Source organism: Argiope bruennichi, chromosome 2 (assembly GCF_947563725.1).
Source record: "Argiope bruennichi chromosome 2, qqArgBrue1.1, whole genome shotgun sequence".
Taxonomy (NCBI): Eukaryota; Metazoa; Arthropoda; class Arachnida; order Araneae; family Araneidae; genus Argiope; species Argiope bruennichi.
The window spans coordinates 2,628,886-2,651,538 of record NC_079152.1 but is presented as its reverse complement, the minus strand read 5'-3'; the positions used below and the strand labels follow the sequence as shown (position 1 = coordinate 2,651,538).

The following is a 22,653-nucleotide window of genomic DNA, read 5'->3' as shown; positions in this document are numbered from 1 at the left end:
TTTTTGCCCATTTTAAATTCTAATAACAGAACTGCGATAAACATTTTAATTCCATGATTTTTTTATGTTTTAATTTTCCGTTATTTTGAGTTGATTTTCATCCATGCACGATAGCATTTCAGCAGGGAAAAAATTGTGTAAAATCAGTAATATTTTATTTTTGTTTCGTATTTTTTTGTTTTATGTTATTGTAGATATATATTGTCTCACTGACATTCGCATTCACAACCTCGTGCTGGATCTGCTATTACTGATATTTGAAATATTTTTGAGCTAATGTGATCCAAACTCCTTCGGTGACCAGCTGCTTCATCTTTCAATTTGTTGCATTCATTTCGTAATGTCATCCAATCTCAATTCAGCTATTGAAAATCTATTTAATTTTTGATGCGTTTAAAGGATTATTTGTTACGAACAGCCTAGAAATGAATCGGAAAACCAAGGCACAAAAAAAAAAAAAAAAACTTATTGAATAAAAAAATTTTCTAGCATTATTTTGATACATAAACTAAATGAAAATATAATGGATGTTTCCCAGCTGTTCAAATTCATGATTTAAACTCATGCATTTAATTATTTAAAAAAAAAGGTTAAGAAAAATGACATTTAAAGAATATTAGATTCAATTAAGTTTATTTAGCATTTTGGTCAATTGTGAATTTAATTTAAATTATTATATCATTTAAATAACTATGAAGTACACATTTAAGCGAATTATAATTGTTAATATAATTATTATAATTGTACTTTGCTATCAATGCGCCAAATTGACGACCTCGCAATCTAGAGTTGCTCCTTTTTTGTAACTGCGCGGGTCAAACTAGAATTGAAGACCGAACGCGATGCTATGCCGTTGGTAGTGGGGCGACTCCACGCCTCTTCTCATAGTTCAAAAACCGCTTTTAAGAAGCATCGTATTCATCATTTTTTAGCTACACGCAATTGTTACTTTATCTTCATTGGCATTTTTGGAACCATCATCGGTCTCTACAATAACATAAAATTAAAATGCATGCGAAACTTAATTCTGAAATTATATGCTTATATCAAGGTGAAAATGGAAGTCTTGCCAATGGTTATTGTCATAATCGCCTTTCGAGAATGATTGACTAACAATTGTACATTTAATCTTGTTAACAATTGTACGTTTAATGATTTTGGTTCATCAACAAGTGATTAAAGTTCTCAAGAATTTCAAAAACTCTTCAAAACTCCCCCCCCCCCCCCAAAAAAAAAAGTTCTTACCAGTATAGGCTTCGGACTCAACAAATGAAAAAATATAAGTGGATTCATAAATAATATTATTATCCTTACAGTTATTCAAGATTTATATTGTATTTCGTTGAATATGTTTTGAATTGCATATTTAAACTATAATACAAATCCAAATAATCTATTTAAAGTAATATTTCAATTTCAAAGTTTAAGGAAGGTTTCATTTTTAAGAAGTTAATTTTCCTCAATTAACTAAAAGTTAACCAACGCAACTGTGTTTTCCAGTTTCATATCCACATGCAAATAGACAGACCGGAGACAGTCATCGTTTTGACAGTTCAAAATGTTATACACTTTTATAATTCTACTGACGATTTTATAGGCTTGATTTTTATCTGGCTATTGAATTTATAAATTTGCATTTTTTAACTATCGTATTAAAATGGAATGAATTTTCACAGAAACTAATTTTGTCCAAAATTTGATGAAAGGGTCGCACATCATATTTCATATTTGTAGCTAGTTCATAACGTGAAAATAAATACATTTATTTTTAAAAAAATATTAAAAAGCTCTTTAAATAAAATATTAAATTCCTGACTGAAGTTCTTTAAAAAAAATTCTACTTTCTTAATTATTTAGATTCTTAGTTAGATTAATTACTTAATTTCTGCTTACAATTAATACATATTAAAAATATTATGGAATTTTCTAAATAGTTTTGAATTAATAACTAACTAACAAAGGCAGTTCCTCATGGCAACTCGTATACAAACACAATTTAATTAAATTAATCAGTTAACTCATAATTAAGATTTGGAAATATTAAAATGATATATTCTCGTAAGAGCATGCATATGTACAAAATTTGAAAATCCTCAAGTTAATTTAAAAAAGGGGGAGGTAAAAACATAAAACAGCAGGGTTTTTTTTCAAAGAAATGTTAATAATGAAACGAATTTTACAATCATAGCACATTTTTTTATGAATAAAAAAAAAAAACATTCATATTTGTTCAACTATCAGATGACACGATTTGCAAAGAAACAAAACTTAATTTAATCGACTAACATATAACGAATGTTTGAAGATATTAAAATAATATATTTTAATCATTTAATCAGAGGGCATACAATTTTGCAGCATTTTAAAAATTTTGCATATCAGAAATAAGTGAAAACATCATTTCAAAATTCCACCTTTACAAGCATGAATCAAATTTAAATAAAAGTTGAAAAAATAATAATTTATCATGTATCATATCAATAAAAAAAATGAATCCTGATTAATTGTTTAAAGTTTAGAAGTGATGTAAAAATAAAATCAAAATAGCATATGATCTCTTGAAATTATATTGAGAAAATATTTCTAAAGGTTAAAGCAAAAATGATTACATTTTTCAAAAAACTAAACATTTTTTTTTCTGAAAAATTAAATTCTTGAAATTAAACCGGATTATAGTGCATGTTAAAGATATATTTTTTAACTTTATGAAGTTTATCTTATTAAGTTATATTTTTTAACTTTAAAGTTATATTTATTAAATGCAAATAATAACACTCAATAGACGCACACAATCTAATACCAACAAGAATGAAAAGATAATAAATAAATGTAGATCAACCACTCGCCCACATAAGAATCGCAAATCAATATCCACTTTAGACAACTCTCATGACGGAAAAATGTAATTGAGTCATAAAAATATATTGAATTTTCCTCTGTGATCGGAGCTTTAGTGGATCTAGTCAAAAGCAAATTGCATTTGTGAGCTCTTATAAGCTTATTTACTATTACTTCTTTTTAATCTTTCTTTTGCTTTTAAAACTAATCTTCGCCCTTTTTAAATATATATATATATATATTTAAGCCTTCGCCCTTTTTAAATATATATATATATATATATATATATATATATATATATATATATATATATATATATATATATATATATATATTAAGATTTAAGACTTTATAATCTTTTTGGACTTACTGTTTGGTTGGGGATTCTTAAAGATCTTCTGGATACCCAAACAATTCATAAAATCATTTAACTGCGAAAAATATCAATAACGATTTCGACCATCGTTTACTGCTTAGTGTATTTTTTTTAATTCTTTAAATTTCAAATCATTTTTAAAAATTTCTTTGAAATTCACATGCAAGTGTTTTTCATTAAATGAAATGTATTTTTCTTATAGTTCTTACATAATTTTTTAAATTTTAAAATATGCGAAAATGTTGTTTTAAAATTAATAAAATGATTTAAGCATTTACAAACTCAAAATATAATTTTCCCTCTTCAAAATTTTCTAATGTGGTTATTAAATAAAAGCTTACTTTCTTCACTGTTTGAAGCTTAAATAATGGAATATAAATCATAAGCTGGTAAAAGTTAAAATATAAATTGTATGCTTAGATAAATCAGTCACTCTTATCTTAATATTTTTTTATCCACTTAAAACTTCCAAAATGCTCAGTGAATCTAATTATATACAATAAATTAATTTGTTGAATTTAATGAATAATTAGGTTTACTATGCATTTTGGAAGTTTTTTTTTTTTTTTTTTTGAGAATTATTGGTCAAACATTCTCTATAATTTAAATTATTTGTAGGTTTTAAAAAATTCGCTGATTATGCATTTGTACAAGCTTCAGACATTTATATGGTTATTTAAAATCTTGCTGGTAAAATAATAAATGGTCCAATCGATAAAATTTCCCATATATTTATAATTTGGATTGATAACAAATCTTTAGTACAATTATTTTGACATCAGAAGTCAACAGCATTTCGAATCTATTAGCTATATAAATAATAGAATAATTTGCTAAAATTTATTTAAAAAAATCATTATAAGTTAATGAACTCCCATTCATTATCGATAAATAACTCAACATTTGTTCTTAATTTCAGCATTTTCAATAGCATTTGTTCTTAATTTTTTCCATCTTCTAATTTTACAGATAGGAAATGTCTTGAATATTTTGCGCAGTAGATGGCAGCACGATATAAGATTATTGGTTCATTTTTTAAAAACTTCGGTTTCAAATTGCTGTTGATAGATGGCGCTTTAATACATCAGTGAATATTTGTTGATGATTTGATGCTGATATTGATTGTGCTTACAGAAAGAATGTAGAAGAAAACTTACACAGCTCTAAAAATTATTTACCTTCTTTTTTTCTTTATCGAAAAGTAAGGAAACAACTGCTGAAATTCGTTTGATTCTGTATTCTAAAAGTTAAATGTAGCGAATCACTCATCGCCGAGATGATAGCAATGGCGGAAAAGTGGGAAAAAGTTCTCTACAAAAAACAGAACTTTCCGGATAATTATGTCGATGCTTCATTTTTATCGGACTTGAGAAAAAATGTGAATCTTCACAAATATACTTTTTGGGAAGCTTTCACTGGAATTTCTGTTGTAACACATGAAATCAGTTCAACTGTATTATTTGTTATAACGTACATATGCATGAAGGAGAACATGTTTTCTATTAGAACAGTTGTATCTGGTATTGCAGTATTACTGATATTCTGTGCTTTTTTGCAACAGTGGTTGAAAAATGAATGGTGGTTGTTTAAAAAGGCTAACGTTTATGAGCATGTTAAAAGCTGCATCATATTTTTAACATTCGGATACATGTTTTCACCCATACTCAAAACTCTAACACAAAGTGTAAGTACTGATACCGTTTATGCCATGGTAGTTCTCATGTTGTTATTACATGTTTTATGCCAAGATTACGGTACTCGTGCTGCAATCGTTAGCAGTAGTGTTTCTCTCAATTCCGCATTGTTCGCCGCTGTTTGTCTAGCTTCCAGACTGCCAACAGTTGAACACACTTTTGCTTTGGTGGTACTCGCAGTGATATTTTTTGTTTTGCTTCCTCTTATCAGAAAGAAAATTAAAGACAATATTTATTGTCTTCTGTCGATGACGGGACTTTTCATGGGCATCGTATCCATTTTTCTGATTTTCATTTCTGTAGTATATGCTATTCTATTCATGTTGTTATGTTTTTGCATTAACCTTTTTTTTATTGCTCTTTTTATTTATTGTCAGAAGTACAAAGAAAATATATTTGGACCTTGGGATGAAGCAGTTGTAAAATTTCAGTGATTTGCTTTATTAGTTTTGTTTGTTGTTGTTGATTCCAAAATTTATATTTGTTGTTGTTGATTTCAAAATTTATTTCAATGTTTTGTAAGAAATATTTTCAGAAATATACTTAATATAGTTTGGACCATGAAAAAATTAAATCACTAAGATTTTGCAATCTTACTTTAATTCTTTTTGAGTCCAAATTTTTCTCATATGTTCAAATATTTTAATTAAGTTTAATGAGATTGATAAAAATATATTTAATGAATAGTTTTTATTTATTTTGTTTCAAATTATTTATTGCAGAAATTATCTGATGAAATGCATTTGGCTATTATTGATTATAAAAATATATTCATTTTAATTTATTTCAACAAATACTTTTTAGCTATTAAGTCAAGCTAACACAAACTATTATAAATTGTATCTAATAGTTTTATTTTATTTTATTCTGTATATTTCTTTAGTAATTAACCTTTTTCACTTTCATTGTTATAATTTTGTACACCATCACTATTCTTACACTTACAGATTCTGGGTTGAGAAATTTGATCACTTTTGCAAAGTGTAGGTTTAAAAAAAAATCAAATTTCAATATTAAATTGTAAATAATAACTAAGCACGGGGGGGGGGGGGTCATTTCTTAACCTATTTAACCTATAATTTGAATTGGATAATGTTCTAAAGATTTTCAAATAGCTGCATCTGGCATTACTGTTGTACCAAAAATCACACATAGAAAAATATATGCAATTTCAAATAACAGCTGGAACTATTAGGAGTTCCATATGAATTGGAATGGAATATAGAATCCATAGATATATGAATTCTTATAAAAACATACAACAATTTTAAGAGCAAGGTAGCTAACTTATAAAAACATTTAACATGAATAAAATGTTGCAATATATAAAAGGTTACATTCTCTAAACTACATACTGTAATTGCAATAACCTGATTTTCCCTTTTTTTTTTTTTTTTCCATTGATCAACATGTAGTAGCATAATTAAATTTTCTTTAAAGTAAACACATTCTTTGATCTCTTGAAACCATTTGTCATTGCAAAAATATTAACTCATTACACCCTCAGGGTCTTTATATAGACATCATATCCTAGATCTTTATTTAAAAAGCGCAGATAGAATATTCAACTGCTGGTATTTATTAATTAGTGGTGAAGGGTTGGCGGAAGTACAATTTTCTTCCTGTAAACTTTGTATAAACAGATGTTGTCGTAATTTAGAATCGTCCTCATAGGTTGAAACATTTTTGTGTTACATCTTGTAAGTTTTGGCTTTTTCACTGTTTATTAATAAGAACCCAACTGCTTAATAGACTACTCATTTTGTAAAACAAGAAATATTAACATTCTAAAAGTAGATTATCGGTGTATTCTAATGATGTTTCCTCTCGAAAACCTCTTGGAACTAGACATGTTTTTGTTGTTGTTGCATCATTCTTACTGCTAAATACCTATTTTGTTTCAATGATTGCTTCATTTTTTTCAAGAATCAACTTTCCAGCTTAACGAATTAAGTTCTTATCTTAATGTTTCTATCCATTCTTGATTCGGCATAGCAGCATGTTGAAAGCAGAAGGATCGTCTTTTCCTACAGTAAAATCATATGCTTTATACAGTTCAAAATCATTACATTTTTCTTGAATCTTAATTGGTCTCTCTGTCAACGTATTAGATTTTTCATCATTGGGTCACAAACTTCACCAATCAAATTCTGAAGAAGATTGATAACCTCCTCTCATTCACAATTCTGTTTTCCGTCTCTTCATCAATAGAGAGATTCTGTTTTGAAATTTCTTCTTCATTGCTGAAACCTTCTTCACAAATTTCCCATTGATTTGAATTTTCAATAAAATAATTTGAATGGTCATTTATAGAAGTTTTTGTGATTTGTTGACTTAGTATTTTATTGTTAAGTTTGATTATTACATTTCTTGAGATTTCAATCTTCCTTTGAGATTGAAAATGGATATTATATATTTTAGTGTTCTCCTCATAACTGAAAAATATCCTTTTTCTTCTGCATGACTTTGCGACTAACATATTTCTAAATATTTGAAATTTCTTGATGCCAGCTGTTTCACTACATTGCAATTCATGTATTAAATTTCTTTTGACAGAGCCAGTTTTACTTTGGCTTAAAACAAATTCAGCAATGTTGACAGCTTCAGCCAAAAATTCTTTTTTCACATTCATAGTATAAAGTTTTTTTTTTTTTTTTTTTTTTTTTCAGTTCTTTTATTTTGTTGAGGAGCATATGTGCTTGATTTCTGATGCCTTATTCCCTTTTATTTCAAATATTCTACAACTTTGTTGGCTTCCTCCCAACCTTAATCAGTTCTCAAAATTTTGATTTTGTTACCCATAACACTTTTTCCTTCCTTTAAAAAATCTTTTATTTTAAATTTTAATTCTGACTTATTTTTTTAATAAAATGTTCCTTTGATGGCTGTAATAATCTTTATAATGTGCAAGTTCAATTTACAGTTCTTCCATTGGATATCAATATTTTAACTTCATTCAAATGGTAAAAATATTTATCAATATTTTAACTTCTTTCAAATGGTAAAAATATGTTGTTTCCTTAAAATACATACTTCATGAAGGAATTCTTCAGAATCTTTATATTTTATTCCTTAGCTTTTAAAGAGATATTTTACTTGAGCACAATTTGTAAGGTAAGTAAGCGGTGTAAGTTTCTTATGCTAAGTGAATTAATTATCTAACTAATATGGCTTTATATTTTACGAAAATATTTTTGTAAATCTTTTGTTGAGGAGCATATGTGCTTGATTTCTGATGCCTTGTTAAATTCTATTCCCCCCCTCTCTCTTTCCAAGAATATTAGTTTCCTTGTTATTCATGCTTCTATAAACATTTCTATCTAATTTGACTATGCAGTTTTTTCTGTTACTGAGCTAACAGAAACAATATTATATTTTAAATTAGGAACATATAAAACATTCTTCAACTTACCAGAATGTGAGAAACTTTTGCCAAAAGTATCTATTCAATTCTTATTGGCAATTTTTATTTTTATAGGATTTTGAAGTTCTTTATAATTATGAATCCATGCCTTTTGGTATGTCATATAGTGACTTGCTCCAGAATCTTAAGTACTACCCCTTTTACTTTTATTATCCAACAGTTAAGGAGCACAGGTGAAAGGTGAATCTGATTTCCTTCCTTTTGGTTAATTCATTCGTTGTTCATTGGTAACAGCATTTGAACTTTGGTGTTAAGAACTTATGGTGATAATCTTTCATTTGGCTTCCCACAGTTAAAACATAACTTCAAATCAAAATTCTTCAAATAGCAGTTCCATAGTGTCCATTTTTATGACAGATATTGTTTGCACATGGTTTGCTGATAAAGTCATTTTTTGTGAACTTCTTACTTGTGAAAGCATTTTCTTTCTTCCCTTCACTAATTTTCTTTCATTTTCAATCTGTTCTTCTATCAATAATAATTATAAATTCATTAATAATTTGATTATCAATGTTTACAGATTTTCAGGGACTAATAAAATAATCAACTGTAGTGATGAACATCTGGATGGATTATTTTCCTTAAATGTCTTAGATACTTTCTAATTTCTTTTAAGCTAGCAATAATATATTCAAGTTTTTACCTTTCTATCACAGGTAGCATTAAAAAACTTTTCTATAATATATGATTTTTTTTTTTTTTAATTCTACTCATGCATAACATGTCACATGAGCTTTAGCAGTAATTAAAAGGAAGTATGTGCAGCATTTACAGTTCTATGTTTCCTTTTGCCTTCAATTATATTTCTTAAAACTCGATTAATTGTTTTGCATCTTCTTCAGAGCTGTCATTTATTGCTGGAGCAGTTTTTTCAATAGTTTGAAGATAATGGGTAAGGTGCTGTTCATTTTTCATGTTTAGTGGTGGAAACGACTAAATCCATTGTCACAAAGTTACAGCAATAAATTACACACTAATTGAAAGTTAAAATACCTTTTGTATGAATATTATATTTGCAAAATATCATGTTCAAGGCATATGTTTTTAACTTAATCATAATTATCATTTCCAGGTTTCATTGTGGTATGTAAACTAATTTAATCATAATACCTAGATGCTCTTTATATATATATATATATATATATATATTAAAGAAATTAAGCAAGTTTATTGTACAAACATAATTTCATATCTGTCTGAACTTAAAATAAAAGATTTATTAAAAATAAAAGTAAATAATTGAATAATTCATGATCTATTTCTTTTGCTGAAACATTATCCTTACTAAGCAAGTTCTTAAAATTGGAAGATTTATTGCACAAGTTCATGTTTCTCCTTAATTTTCACACATCAGGCTTTAAATTAATCAGTAAACTACAGTTATTAGTTTAGCGGAATTTTACAAAGTTCAGAATTGGCTCAAATTGCAGCTAATCACTAATTTTTTACAGTGTAATTAAAAATAAATAGCTTAGAAAAAATCTGGTTAAATATCTATACATCTTAGAATTTTATAATATAGTATTTATATTTTACTATACAAGTAGTTGTATTATATTGTAAATATATTATTATATACAATGTAATGCAGCAACTTGTTTAGTAACATGTTAATATTCATATTGATTATCTTTGATAACCAGCTTATTGGCTATCCTCTACATTAAACTAACTATTAATACAGAATGCATAACTATTTAAAATTGCCTTTTTATAACTTCATAAAACCACAAACTAAATGAATATTTACTTTTATGAAAAAGTGATTTACCTATTTTTAAGCATGCTTTCATATCAAAAATATTTGAATACAAACTTGTTTATGTTAATGCATGATCAAATTCAACAACAAGGAAGAAAAGTCATTAAACAAGTTAGGAAAGTTGCCAAATGTCTCCCTTATTACACATATTAACATGAAAGAATTTGGAAAACAGGCACTATAACATCAAAATAAAATTAAAAATTGGTTTAAATTTCCAAAAATATTGTCAAATGAAATATTTTAAAAACCATGGTGAATAATAAAATGTATTATGCAATCATTTTCTATTAATTTTAGAAATGTATTCATTGAATAAATGCTTCAAATTTGTAAAGAGTAATTACGTAACTATTTTAATGGTAACTATTATGCATTATTCAGTTTTTTCAAATAACCTCCTTATTATAATTCTGTTATAAAAATGAAATAAAAAAAAGTAAAGATTCATGCATCACATAATCTCCATTAACGATAAAGAAAAATGTGTGTGTTGGTGTTTTTTAAGAAAGACAAGCTACTAAATTTGCTACAGATGCACTTTGGAGAGAGTATGTGCAGCTCAAAGTCATATTTTTGAAATATTAATTAATTAAGTAAAATTTTTACAGTTTTTCCAATCATAATTGCGGAAAATATTAAAAGACAAATATTAATTTCATACCTCTTAAAATTTAAAAAGTAATATTTTCAATGGTGCCAATTTAGTTACTGTAATTTTTTTTTCTTTCTATTTTTAAACATATTTTTAAGTTTAATTTTATAAGAATATATTTCACTGTTGTAAAGAGACTCAAGTGATCTTCATTGCTAATACAAAATTTTGTCATGGATTTTTCTACCATTGTGGATAATGGAGGCATAAAGATGCAATTTATTTTTCCACCATGAATAAGATTCTGGTCAAATTAATTTATTAAAATTAAATTTTATTTATAATTCAAGTTTAACAGATATGCAATCACAGAAACATTTTTAAGCAAAAACATTTCATAATATTAAGATTTGAATTTAAATAACCCGCTTTTTTTATTTGCATTTTAATTATATAAATACATCTATATTTATACCTATATTATCAACAAAAATTGGTTAAAATTAATGAATTGCAAAATATGCAAAGCTAGAAGAGTTAAATCCACACCGATTTTTGCATGCAGTTTATTGAAAAAAAATATGTATTTATTGGTTTAATGTGCTTTTTAAAAACTTAAGCAGGTAAATTTGACAAAAAATAAAACCATCTAATATCAAAACAATTTGTTTGATAAATTAGAGTCTTAATTTAGCACAGAAATTATTGACAACTGAAGTAACCTAAAATATGTTACTACAAAACTGAGAAATCATCATATTAAGACAAGATAATCAAATAGGCAAAGTAGACCTGGTTGAAAAATTAACTGAGGAGCCCAGAGGATTGATTCTTTTAATCATATTATTTCTATTTATTGATTTATTACTTTTACATATTATTTACATATTATTTGATTTTATACTTCTATTTCATTCACAAAGATTATTCAACTCAAAAGAGTCATTAAATTTCGGGCTGTTATATTGAGAATTTTTTTCTCCTCATATTTTCGAATTGGATTAGAAAATTTGTATTACAGTTTGATGATTCAATTATCAGTAAGCAATATAATAAGATTCTAGTAAATTTTGTATTTGAGTATTAAGCTTAAAATTTAAAAAAAAAAAAAAAATTAGTAATTGTTTTATTATATCATTTAAAATTTATTTATTTATTACATGTTATATCAAAACAATTTTTCTAAAGGTTCATGCAATTAATTATTTTGAGAAACTGAAATAAACCATTTATTACTTTAAAAAAATGCTTATATAGAAATTTAATTAATGGATAAAATTGTACTAAAAAAATAGTTTTTCAGCCATATTATTATGAAAAATAAATATAAAACACAATTGCAATTAAAACCTAACTTGCGCTTAAAATATGAGAAAATAAAGCCTGATATATTGAACATAAAAACAGGTTTATTTAATGTATCAATTCTTATGCATGATTGATTATAATATTTGCTATTATATATTGTTAATATTTCTATAGTATAATATTCGTTAATGTAATATTTCTTCAAGTTTCTACAAATTTTCTTCATAAACTTAATTGAATAATATAAAATTTAAATGTTTCTTTCTTTCTTTTTTTGGTTAGTAAGCACTTCTCTTAGGTTATTTTGATTTTGATCAGTAATGCTTTTATAGTCTTACCTATATTTTTGTTTCTTATTTATGTGAAACAAATTAAAAAATTTTGAATTCTAGAAAAATATTCAAAGTATTTAATTTTCTCCTTCACTTTATTTATCAATACAAAATCTGCGTATTTTTTAAAATCTTTACTTTCTATATGGCTTACATAAACTAAAGGTGATGGAAGAGTTCCCTAGATCATTTTAGTTTATACATAGTCTTTGCAAAATAGGAAACCAGTTTATAGACTTAAATTTAATAGGCTGACTAATTAATATTTTTTTTATTCTATATAGTTGATTATTCTACTTTGTATAATGACTATATTCTACAGTTTCCTTAACTTCCCAAATGTAAATGAATTATGATATTTTTCCCAAAACAAACAAATGACCAGCTAGGTTCATCCAGTTAAAGGATACATGACACGTGTGTAACTCATAATTATAAGTATTCAATACTTCTCTTTGCAGGAAGCTAAAAATTGTGGGTACACTTATCCAGTATGATTTCTCTGGGTGTCAAATCATCACATTTTGATATTTCAATAACCAGTATCGACCAGTTTCCCACTGATCTTACTTTACATGACATTTTTCTCAGACAATGAATTTGCTATAGAGTCAACAATCATCAAATACTGAAGAGGTATAAAAACAGAGGTGCTAAAAGGGAAGTTGCAGAAGGAAGAGTGTAATCTGCATTGAAATCTTTATATGAATGATGGTAAAAATGGTTATTTGTGTAGAATAATTGCTCCAAATAAATAGAAAATGGGCAGATTCTATCTGTATTCTCATTCTGTGAGTGAAAAAATATATAAATTACAGAACTTTTTGAATCTAACAGAAACGTTTTGATATGTTTGTTTCATATATACAAGAACACTTTTTTAAAGGGGAGAATACAAAAATTCTGACCTTATTATAAATTTTGTCAGATTAAAAAAATATTGTGTTTAATACACAAAAATGCTTGTATTATAAAATATAATATTTTTGTTATTATCAATTTAAAAGTGAAAGGTTGTATTCATTATGTGATTTATTACTACATGATATAAGATCTGAGACCGCAGAAAATAAAGAGCAAAAAGATAAATGAAATGTTTGTAAATTATCTAGAAAAATTAATAATGAAGAAATAAAACAAATTTCATGAATAAAAATGAATGCAAAGAATAGATCAACTATCAAATTTATTTTTATAAATAATAAAAGATTATATAGGGAGTTTTTAATATAAAATTGATTAATATAATATTTTTAATATAGTATTGATCTGTGTCTTTATCCTATAAAGCTTTAATTGGGACCATTTCTTTATAATATTTTATCCAAATGATCATCACTCATGTTCTTTTGAATGTAACTGAAAAGCAGTTTCAATACATTAAATTTTTTAAAAATCAAAATTAATGTATTAAAATGATTTGAAGAATTTTTTTAATATATAAGAAAAATAATTTTTTAAAGTTAATTATTTCTATTTTTATTATTATTATTATTTTGTTATTTGTCATTATGAATATTAAGAACTTTTAGAAAATATTTTTTTCATGAATTCATTAATAGGTCTTACAAACTGAATGCAAAGAAAATTTAATTGAAGTAATTGATAACTAATAGTTAAATTTCTGAAAAAATTTAAAATGTTTTTTTGTTATTAAGAATACATGTGTAATAAATTTAAAAACTGTAATATGACAGGTAAAGAGTAAGAATTCAGTAATAAAATTCTAAAATCATCAATTTTTTACAAACATTCAACATAATAAATAGAAACTATATAGAAATTCTTTTAAACTTTAAACATGTTTTGTTTAATGGAAATATTCATGCAAGAGAAAGAAATTATATAGAAAATCTAATTTTAAATATCTAGAACTGATTTGTGTGTATATATATATTTAAATCATTCTATGAATATATTCAATTGCACTGTTTGTTTTTACAATCTGTAAACAAAACTATTTAAGAATATCTCTTAAGTAAAATAGAATTCCAAGAATTTGATAACCAAACCTTTATATTTAAAGAAAAATTAATTTATGGAAATATCGCCTATATTGTTTTGTTTTGCCAAATTCTTATTTCATATCGCATATATTGTTTTGTTTTGCCAAATTCTTATTTCATCAGAATTTCAGTATCAGTTTCTTTAATAAAATCTATAAAACAGCACAGTATTTTTTCCCCCTCATCTCATGTATCTTGCTGAGAATTAAGGCTCACTCACCTCTACCCTGACAGTGAGATTGTACTGCTGGATTCTTTCGTAGTCAAGAGGGTAGTTGACCTGGATGTCAGCCCAGGTGTCTCCATTCATATTCCTCTGGTCCAAATAGAAGGTATCCTTCTTGTTGGTTTGCTCAGTGCTCCCCTTCATCAAGGTGTAGAAAACAGTAGGGTTGTCAGGGATGCCAGAGCTGTGCAAAAATAACATCATTACTTCATTACCCCCTTTACTTTTATGAATCAACAACTTTTGATTCTTCAAAATCTCAGAGCTCTCTTATGAATTAATAAAATAGAGGCTATAAAACAAAGTGATTCAATCTTTTATTATTATTATCTTCCTAGCTATCCTATTCAACAAAAAAAATCACATTCTTATCAATTAAAAATAAAATTTGGGGAGCAGGGTGTGGAAATACTGTATTATATTTGTGTAATGGATCTTAAATTTTCTAGCACAATGATAAGAAAATCTGAAAATTTAAATTATGCTGAAAATGATATTAAGGGTCTTTGCTTTTAACTGATTAAGAATTCATTCCTAGAAAGTTAGTACAACAATCAGCAATTAATTCAATTAAAAATTGTAGGTTAATTTTAAGTGATTTAATTTTCAATTTTAATATTTTATATCTCCTAACATAAAAATTCTTCCAATATATCATCCTATAGAATCATTTTAATTTGAAATACAGATTAGTGTTGTGTGTAATTATTAGAAATGTTAAATTTATGATAAAAACAATTGAATTAATAAGCTCAAAATAAAACATCCAAATTTAATTATATTGCATTGCAAATTTACAATTTGTTATTCTGGATTTATAATAACTCATAATTCCATTATTATATTTTTCCCAATTTGTTATCAGCTGCTATCATTGATATGTCATCAAAATTTCATTAAAGATATCCCTTATGTTTTGTTATATTAGGATTAACAATATCGAAGATAAGATATTCTTATTCATACATAGGAGCATAATTTTTTATCAATAAAAATGAATTATAAAATTAATTACCAGTTTAATTCAAAAATCAAATTGCATTGAATCTACATTCAGTGTTGTTTTGTATTTATATGTTTTAAGAATTTTTATGTTTTTAAGTAAAATTTTATGAAATTTGGATTTATTTATTTCTTTTTTCTTTACAGAGAAAATGAATGTATTATTAATGTATGAAAGAAATGTTATTATATCTTAGAGTTTTGATGTGATTTCTTTAGAATAACGCAAGGCGTGAAAATGATAAATTGAATTATGTATTGAAAGAAATGAATTCATAAGTATATATAAGGATCAGTGGCTAGTTTCCTTTTCAATTTGAAGAAAATGAGCACATTTCCAATTGATTGTGTGGAATTCTAATTATTAATAAGAACATAGTAGTCACATATACAAATTCTTGTTCTTAACAATATACAAAATAAAATGCAATATGCATGAATTAACTCTTTAATTAAATCTTTCAAATAAACTTTAAAGTCATTACAAACAGAACAACAGACCTTTTTTTTATTGAAAGGAATGTGGGAAAGGAATTTAATAAATAAAATTTTTAATGTTCGAATCTTATAAACAAAGAAGCCTAAAACTTATCTGATAGAAATTGAAATGTATCTTTTTTCATGTTTAAAAATGAGTCAGGTAAGGCATTTATTGAGGCTAATCAAGTTTTTTTGGTTTCCTCTAAATCCAATCTGTCATCAGATCCTAATCACATGGATTAAGGTCTGATGAATAAAGTGTCCAATATAATGCAGTAAGATAATGATTTGGTAAAAAAACATACCAAACTGGTTGGTTTATGTTGTATTTCGAATGTTACAGACCATTTCCCTCACATAAATATTTTTTTAATAAATAAATATCCTCTCTCTCCCCCCCCCCTCTTTTTTTTTTTTTTTTTTTTTTTGCAGGAGTTTTGAAAAAGGGGTTGTGATGATAACAAAAAGTTTTCGTGTGTGCGTGTGGCATTCAAGTATTCAAATTGACATCATTTTATTCCAAGTATTCAAAATGATATTTAGTATGGCACTGAGAAGTTATTTGGTTTAAGATTGTAGGATAGTTAAACGAATGTAGTAATTATGTTAAGCAAACATTTGTATTAAATTAATTTTATTTATAAAATTCAATAGGTAATTAAATAATAATATTTTAATATGCCAGATGCTCTTAAAATAATGTAGCATATATTAAGGAAGGGTGACGGACACAGAAACTTGTAATCTAACTGAGCATAAGACAGTTTAGAGCAGTACTTGGGCTCTTTGTCAGGGAACTAAGCGACAGAAAAGGATAAAATGTAGAATGAAAATTTACTATAGCCTAACAACTAATGCTTGCAATCTATAAAAGGGATTGCAGAGCAAAAACTCTTTAGAGGCCTTCAAATATTTCTTTCAAAAATAAATAACAGTGTTCAAAATAAGCTTATTTGTTGAAAAATCTGTTCAAAGATGCAATTTTTTATTTGCTAGTACATTTATTGCATTGAAAAATGCAATTTTTTGCTTAATTTCGCTAAAAAGGCATGATCACAGTTCACTTGCATTTACTGAAATTGTGTTTTTTAATTTCTGTGGTAAATAATAAGCTAAAAAACATTAACATTTGGAAAAAATTGCTAATTATTATTTAACATATATTACAAAATGTTTTAGGTGTTATTTAAATCTTTTTCCTCTTAACAAATCCATCTCCTGGATTAAAACCTTTATTTACAGTATAATTATAAAGTTTTTGATAGGCTGCCAGTGCATTTTTTTTTCTTTTGCCTTTGTATCTGTGATTAATTTAAAATTGGAAATGATATTTAGCATATTTTTAAATCTTTTGCTTATTTATACTATTAATTGTAATATCAAGAACAACATAAAAAATTGGCATCTAAATTCTTCTATTAGGTTTTGTAGAAGTTCATCTTATTCTAGTTTGGAATATAACCTTACATTCTTCGAATTTTTGTTTCAAGAAAGTCTTTTGAAATATCTAAGATTTATGCCATCTTTTATATTTTGATTAAAAATGCTTCAAAGCTTGCTCTTAGGCTTTAAATTACTAAATTAAAAACAGATGCAAGAATAATTACTTTTGATTGCCAAAGTTTATTGATACCACAGATTTTTGAGAATACTGTAAACTATACTATTAAAGTAAATTGATGACAATTTTTGTTTACTACCACTTGCTATCAAATGATAGTTTTTCAATGCTCAGGATGCTTTGAAAGAGCGGGGTTAATGCCAAAGAGATGCTTAAATACTTATGGTGTGTAGCATCGTATTTAAGAAAGTTTGAAATACTATTTCATCTAAAAGTGCTCAGTACTGGATCTCAATGGAAGGAAATCTGTTTTCATACCTGCCCCCCCCCCTCAATGGCCCTCTAAATAAAATTCTCCACACTCACAGTATATTAATAATTCATACAGAGTGTATAAAGAAAGAGACATAGAAGACTGCTATTTATCACCGAAACCGGTCTCCAAGATTGGCCATTTATTGGGGCTGTGAGACTATAATTTCGTAACATTCCCTAACAATAGCATTATCTTCAGTTTGGTTCTATGTTTCGATTTGGAAAAGAGATAACTGCTTCTGATATTTTCGGAGTTGTATCTCTCTTTAGAGTAGGACTCCCTTACCGTAATAGAATTTCTATTTTAAGCTTACCAAGAAACTTTTGACAGAGTCATTTTATCGAAGCATGTAATATAATTTTCTTTTTTCGGAAATGTACATGGAAAATGAGTGTTATCTCTTAATGATCTTGGGGTCATTTCAAATTATGCATTGTCGTCGCCTTACTCTCTAGGTTAGTGGCCCTAATAAAACTCAACTAAAAATCATATATAGTATGGCAGATACTATAATGGCAAACATGCAATAATACAAACAACAATACTTAGAAATGCTTTACAATAAATGTGCAAAGGAATCATGTTCCACAAATTGCTTTGCAAACAGCTGCATTGCTGTACTATTGTAAATTTATATTCAATCACAAATTTATATTCAATCAAGTGTACTTACACTGTACACTTTATATGACGTATTCTTTTCTTTTACTGAATTCACTGACAAGGGACCCTTCCTCTCCTTTGTGTTTATGAACCCATTTTCTACAATTAAAATTACTTGTTTCTATGCACCTAACCTATTCTTCAATTTAGTTTATTTTAAAAACATCCTGCATAAAAATTAATAACACTAAAATATTGACAATTAAACCCAAAGCTATACTGACCGGGCTTTGATAGAAGCCACCACCTGACCAACCATATAATTTTCCTTGATGAAGATGGGACCATAAACCGGCTGGTCCCAAATGGGAGGATTATTGGCTCTATCTACGACATCTATAATGACTTCCACAGTGGCTCTGTGTTGAGGCAAACCTTTGTCCAACGCTATGGCACGCAGGTGATACTGGTCCCTCTGGAAGGAGAAAGTAAAAACGTTAAAATGCTTTCTTTCATATATTTTGTAAATGATCTTTCTTATTACATTTAACATTATTCTGTGCAGGGTAATTACAAAATAAATTCTTCTCCCTAGAAGCACAATATTACATATTACTTATATTGTATTATTACGTATATTGTACAATATTTTATGATATAAAACAATATTCGCAATATTGTATAATATTGTTTAATACTAAATAATAATTTGTAATTCCATTGTTATTTCATTCTATAATTGTACATTATTGTGCAACAGGCTGTGCTACCTGGGCTTGAGTATAACTACCACTCAGCAACCACTGAATAAAGCAATATCGACAAGCAGGATTTGTTGTGGTCTGATACAAAATAACTATTGGGTTTTAATTCATTATACTCATACTTTTAAAAGTAGCCATAATATTAAAATAAGTAATACATCATGAAAAAGGATGGGGAGGAGGAGAGCTTTACCTAACACTAGTAGCACACAAATATTGTGCATTATTGTATGACATTGATCAATATTCGAAATATTGTGGAATATTGTTTAATATCACACAATATAGTGCTACCGGGAGACTAGGTTCAGCTCTTTTTCTGTTACAAGATACTTAAATAGACAAGTCATTTTAATCAATAGCGGAAGACATCAAAGTACCTCCGCTTTATAATTTCGATTAAGAGGACTTAATTTAAGTAAGAGAGAAAAATAGTTGCTTCAATTTTAGGCGGGTAAAATCTGTACTCCTTAAATTCGTGTCTCATAATAAAATTTAAAATAATGGAAGTAAGAAAAAATGTGATTATATAGTTACTAGAGCCTTTCTGTTGAGTACCGATTAGAAAGAAAAATTTTGGTATAATTATCAAATGTGCACACAAGTGAGCATACGATAACTATCTAAGTCCTAAACAGCAGAATTTAAAGAATTTTAACTTTCCAAATTGGCATCAATTGTGATGACCCTGCTTCTTCCTCAGCGGGAAGTTATCATACTAAGTTTCCACATTTTCCTTAATGGCAGCGGCTCATTGTATATCTTTTTAGAAAACTTCGAAAGAGGTTCCATTTGTTGAACAACTTTTCGTGTTCCATATCTGGCAGTATTTATTACTAGAAATAATTATTTCTAATGAAACGCAACTTCTCGATTAATATTAGCTTAATTAACACCAATATTAGCTTTGTTGTGAAATCCCAGATAGAAGCACCGTATATCATTAATAGTCTAATTCAGGGGTGAGCGTTAAGTCGATCGCGATCAACCGATGGACCGCCAAGACATATTTGGGTGACCGCATTTACTAAGACGCGCATACTAAAAGAAACATATTTGTGGAACACTCGACGAAAAAATTCAAAAATATTTCTCACGTGTTATTTATTAACGGAGGTACATTAAACAAAGAAAAATATTACAATGAAATAATAAAATTTCACTCCGAATTCGAGCGATGTTTTCAAGAATGTACTATATTAGAACCAGTTGTAACATTCTTGTGTTACCCGTTTGGCAATGTTGATGTGGAAGAAATAACAGAAAATTATCTCTTTCTCACTTACGGAAAACTTAATTTTAAAAGCACGTAGTTCAGCACCTACGAATAACTTTTGGAATCTAATGGACGAAGTAAAGTATCCTAATTTTTAAAAAAGTTGCTGATCATTTAACTTCTTTGGCTCTTCCTACAAAAAATACTGTCAATTTCTACAAGCATAAAAATTAAACAAATTTTCAATTCATTAGAAAGAGTTAATTAGCAGAAATTTTGGTCCTTTCCTACTCTAGGGGAGTGCATTAAGTCGATCGCGATCGACCGGTGGAGGACTAAAACTTTTTAGAGAAACCGCCTTTAACTAAGACCTAAGACTCGCATACTAAAAGAAACCAATTGCTACATTCATGCGTTACCCATTTAGCAATGTTGGTGTGGAAGAAATAATGAAAATTCCAAAACTGTGGGAAATGAAGTTTCTTTCCTTCAAAATGACATTCTTTTAAAAGCATCTAGTTCAGAAAAGAATAACTTTTGGAATCTAATGGACGAAGTAATGTATCGTAATTTTAAAAATTTGCATAACATTTAAAATTGTTCTTTGGTTCTACCTACCTGTGTGAATCTACATTTTCAACGATGAATATAATTAACCCTCTCGATTCCAGCGGGGCGGTTTGGGGCGGTTTGAGAATTTACCCTATAATATCCACGTGGGTCGGTTTGGGGCGGCTGTTAGCCGTTTTAGGGGAGATGGGTATTAAAAGAGGCTCCTCTACTGAACACTCCAGGAGGTCCTCGTTATCTTCGACAATCGCGGCTTTTTCACAGTAGTTTCCCCTGTGCCTTAGGGCGGTAGGGGTTGAGGAGGAATTCAGTAAATAGGTTGTTGGCGTACATTTTGTATTTTGAAAGAGTTTTAGTTTCTATTTTCACGTGTTGTTAGCTCAAAATTGGAAAGATTTTATGGCCATTTATAAAAGAAATTTTCCACTGAAGTTCTCTGGTAACGATGAATGATATATAAGGATACCGACACTTCGTTTATTTTTCGGACAAGCATCAAAAGCCCTTTTCAGTAGTAAGACTATTGTAATGATATAAAGACAAACCATTGCATTGACACTGATGCCTATTCACATCGCAGTTTTCTCACAAAATGGGTAGCGACAGTTGTTACTATGGAAGGAAGTCGTTTTACACTCCAAGCATCTTATTCTTTCATCAAAGGACTGTCGGAAATTCTGAGGCCGTGTACAAACTACCGATTTTAAAATAGAATTAAAAGACAAAAAAAAAAAGACACAAAAAAAAGATTGGGAGTATTCTTTATCGCCCTCTTTAAAGAATGAGATAAGTTATATAAATACTGAGTTCCTTTTTAGAATGCCATTCTGAAAATTTCTCTTCAGTTGTGAATTGCTACTCTTTATTTTATGTACTGTGAATCGGGTGTTTGGATTATCAGAGTAATTTTTCTATTGAAACGCTTATTATTTCTTCATTATGAGTAAAAGAAATCGTGAACATACTGAAGAGGAAATTAAAGCAATTTTACTTGATTCTGATGAAAGTGACAGTGATCTATCAGATGATGGTTGGCCAAAAAATGATACTTTAGCTGATCTCTCGTTTATTCTAAGCAAAGAAGCAGGAGATGAAACTAACGTCGGTCAGATGAACGAGAGAGAGATGAGGAGTCAAAAAATGTTATATAATGTACATATTATCAAAAATTTGCAAATGATTCCCTCGTGTGTAAATTTGTGGAAATTTAACATGAAGCTTTCGTTCAAAAATTTATCTTGTCTTAACAATACTATAGAAAACTTCACATAACATTTTAAAATCAGAAATTCAGCTTGAAAAATTCAACATGACAGTTCATACTAAAAAAGTAATATTTATGATTAATGTAATTTTAAATGTGTTAAATCTTCATATTTAGTTTATGAAGAATGTAATGTTTTAGTAAAATGTTCAGGCTGAAAACTGAAGGAATGTATTTTCGAAATATATTTCGCTGAGTAATTTTCCCCCCGAATTTTATTTCGTAAATGTTTGTATTTCATTATTAAATGAAGTTTTAAAAATATGTTAACTCATCTATCGAAACAATTCGATAGATGAGATATATAAGATTTGAC

General features: G+C 27.3%; 2 protein-coding genes across 8 annotated transcripts in view; one reads left to right on the top strand and one right to left on the bottom strand.

Annotated features, from left to right (window-relative positions):
• Positions 1 to 22,653, bottom strand: part of LOC129960609 (neural-cadherin-like) — a 726,863-nt gene that overhangs the window by 490,658 nt on the left and 213,552 nt on the right. For all 7 annotated transcript variants that reach the window (XM_056074153.1, XM_056074136.1, XM_056074161.1 and 4 more), the window contains 2 exons: positions 18,808 to 18,998; positions 14,556 to 14,745 (listed from right to left, as the gene is read on the bottom strand). In XM_056074153.1, the coding sequence (XP_055930128.1) occupies positions 14,556 to 14,745; positions 18,808 to 18,998 (381 nt within the window). The remainder of the gene's footprint in view (positions 1 to 14,555; positions 14,746 to 18,807; positions 18,999 to 22,653) is intronic.
• Positions 4,409 to 5,453, top strand: LOC129960644 (phosphatidylinositol N-acetylglucosaminyltransferase subunit C-like). Its single transcript, XM_056074194.1, has one exon. It carries the CDS (start codon positions 4,491 to 4,493, stop codon positions 5,340 to 5,342), a length of 852 nt encoding a protein of 283 aa, XP_055930169.1. The 5' UTR covers positions 4,409 to 4,490; the 3' UTR covers positions 5,343 to 5,453.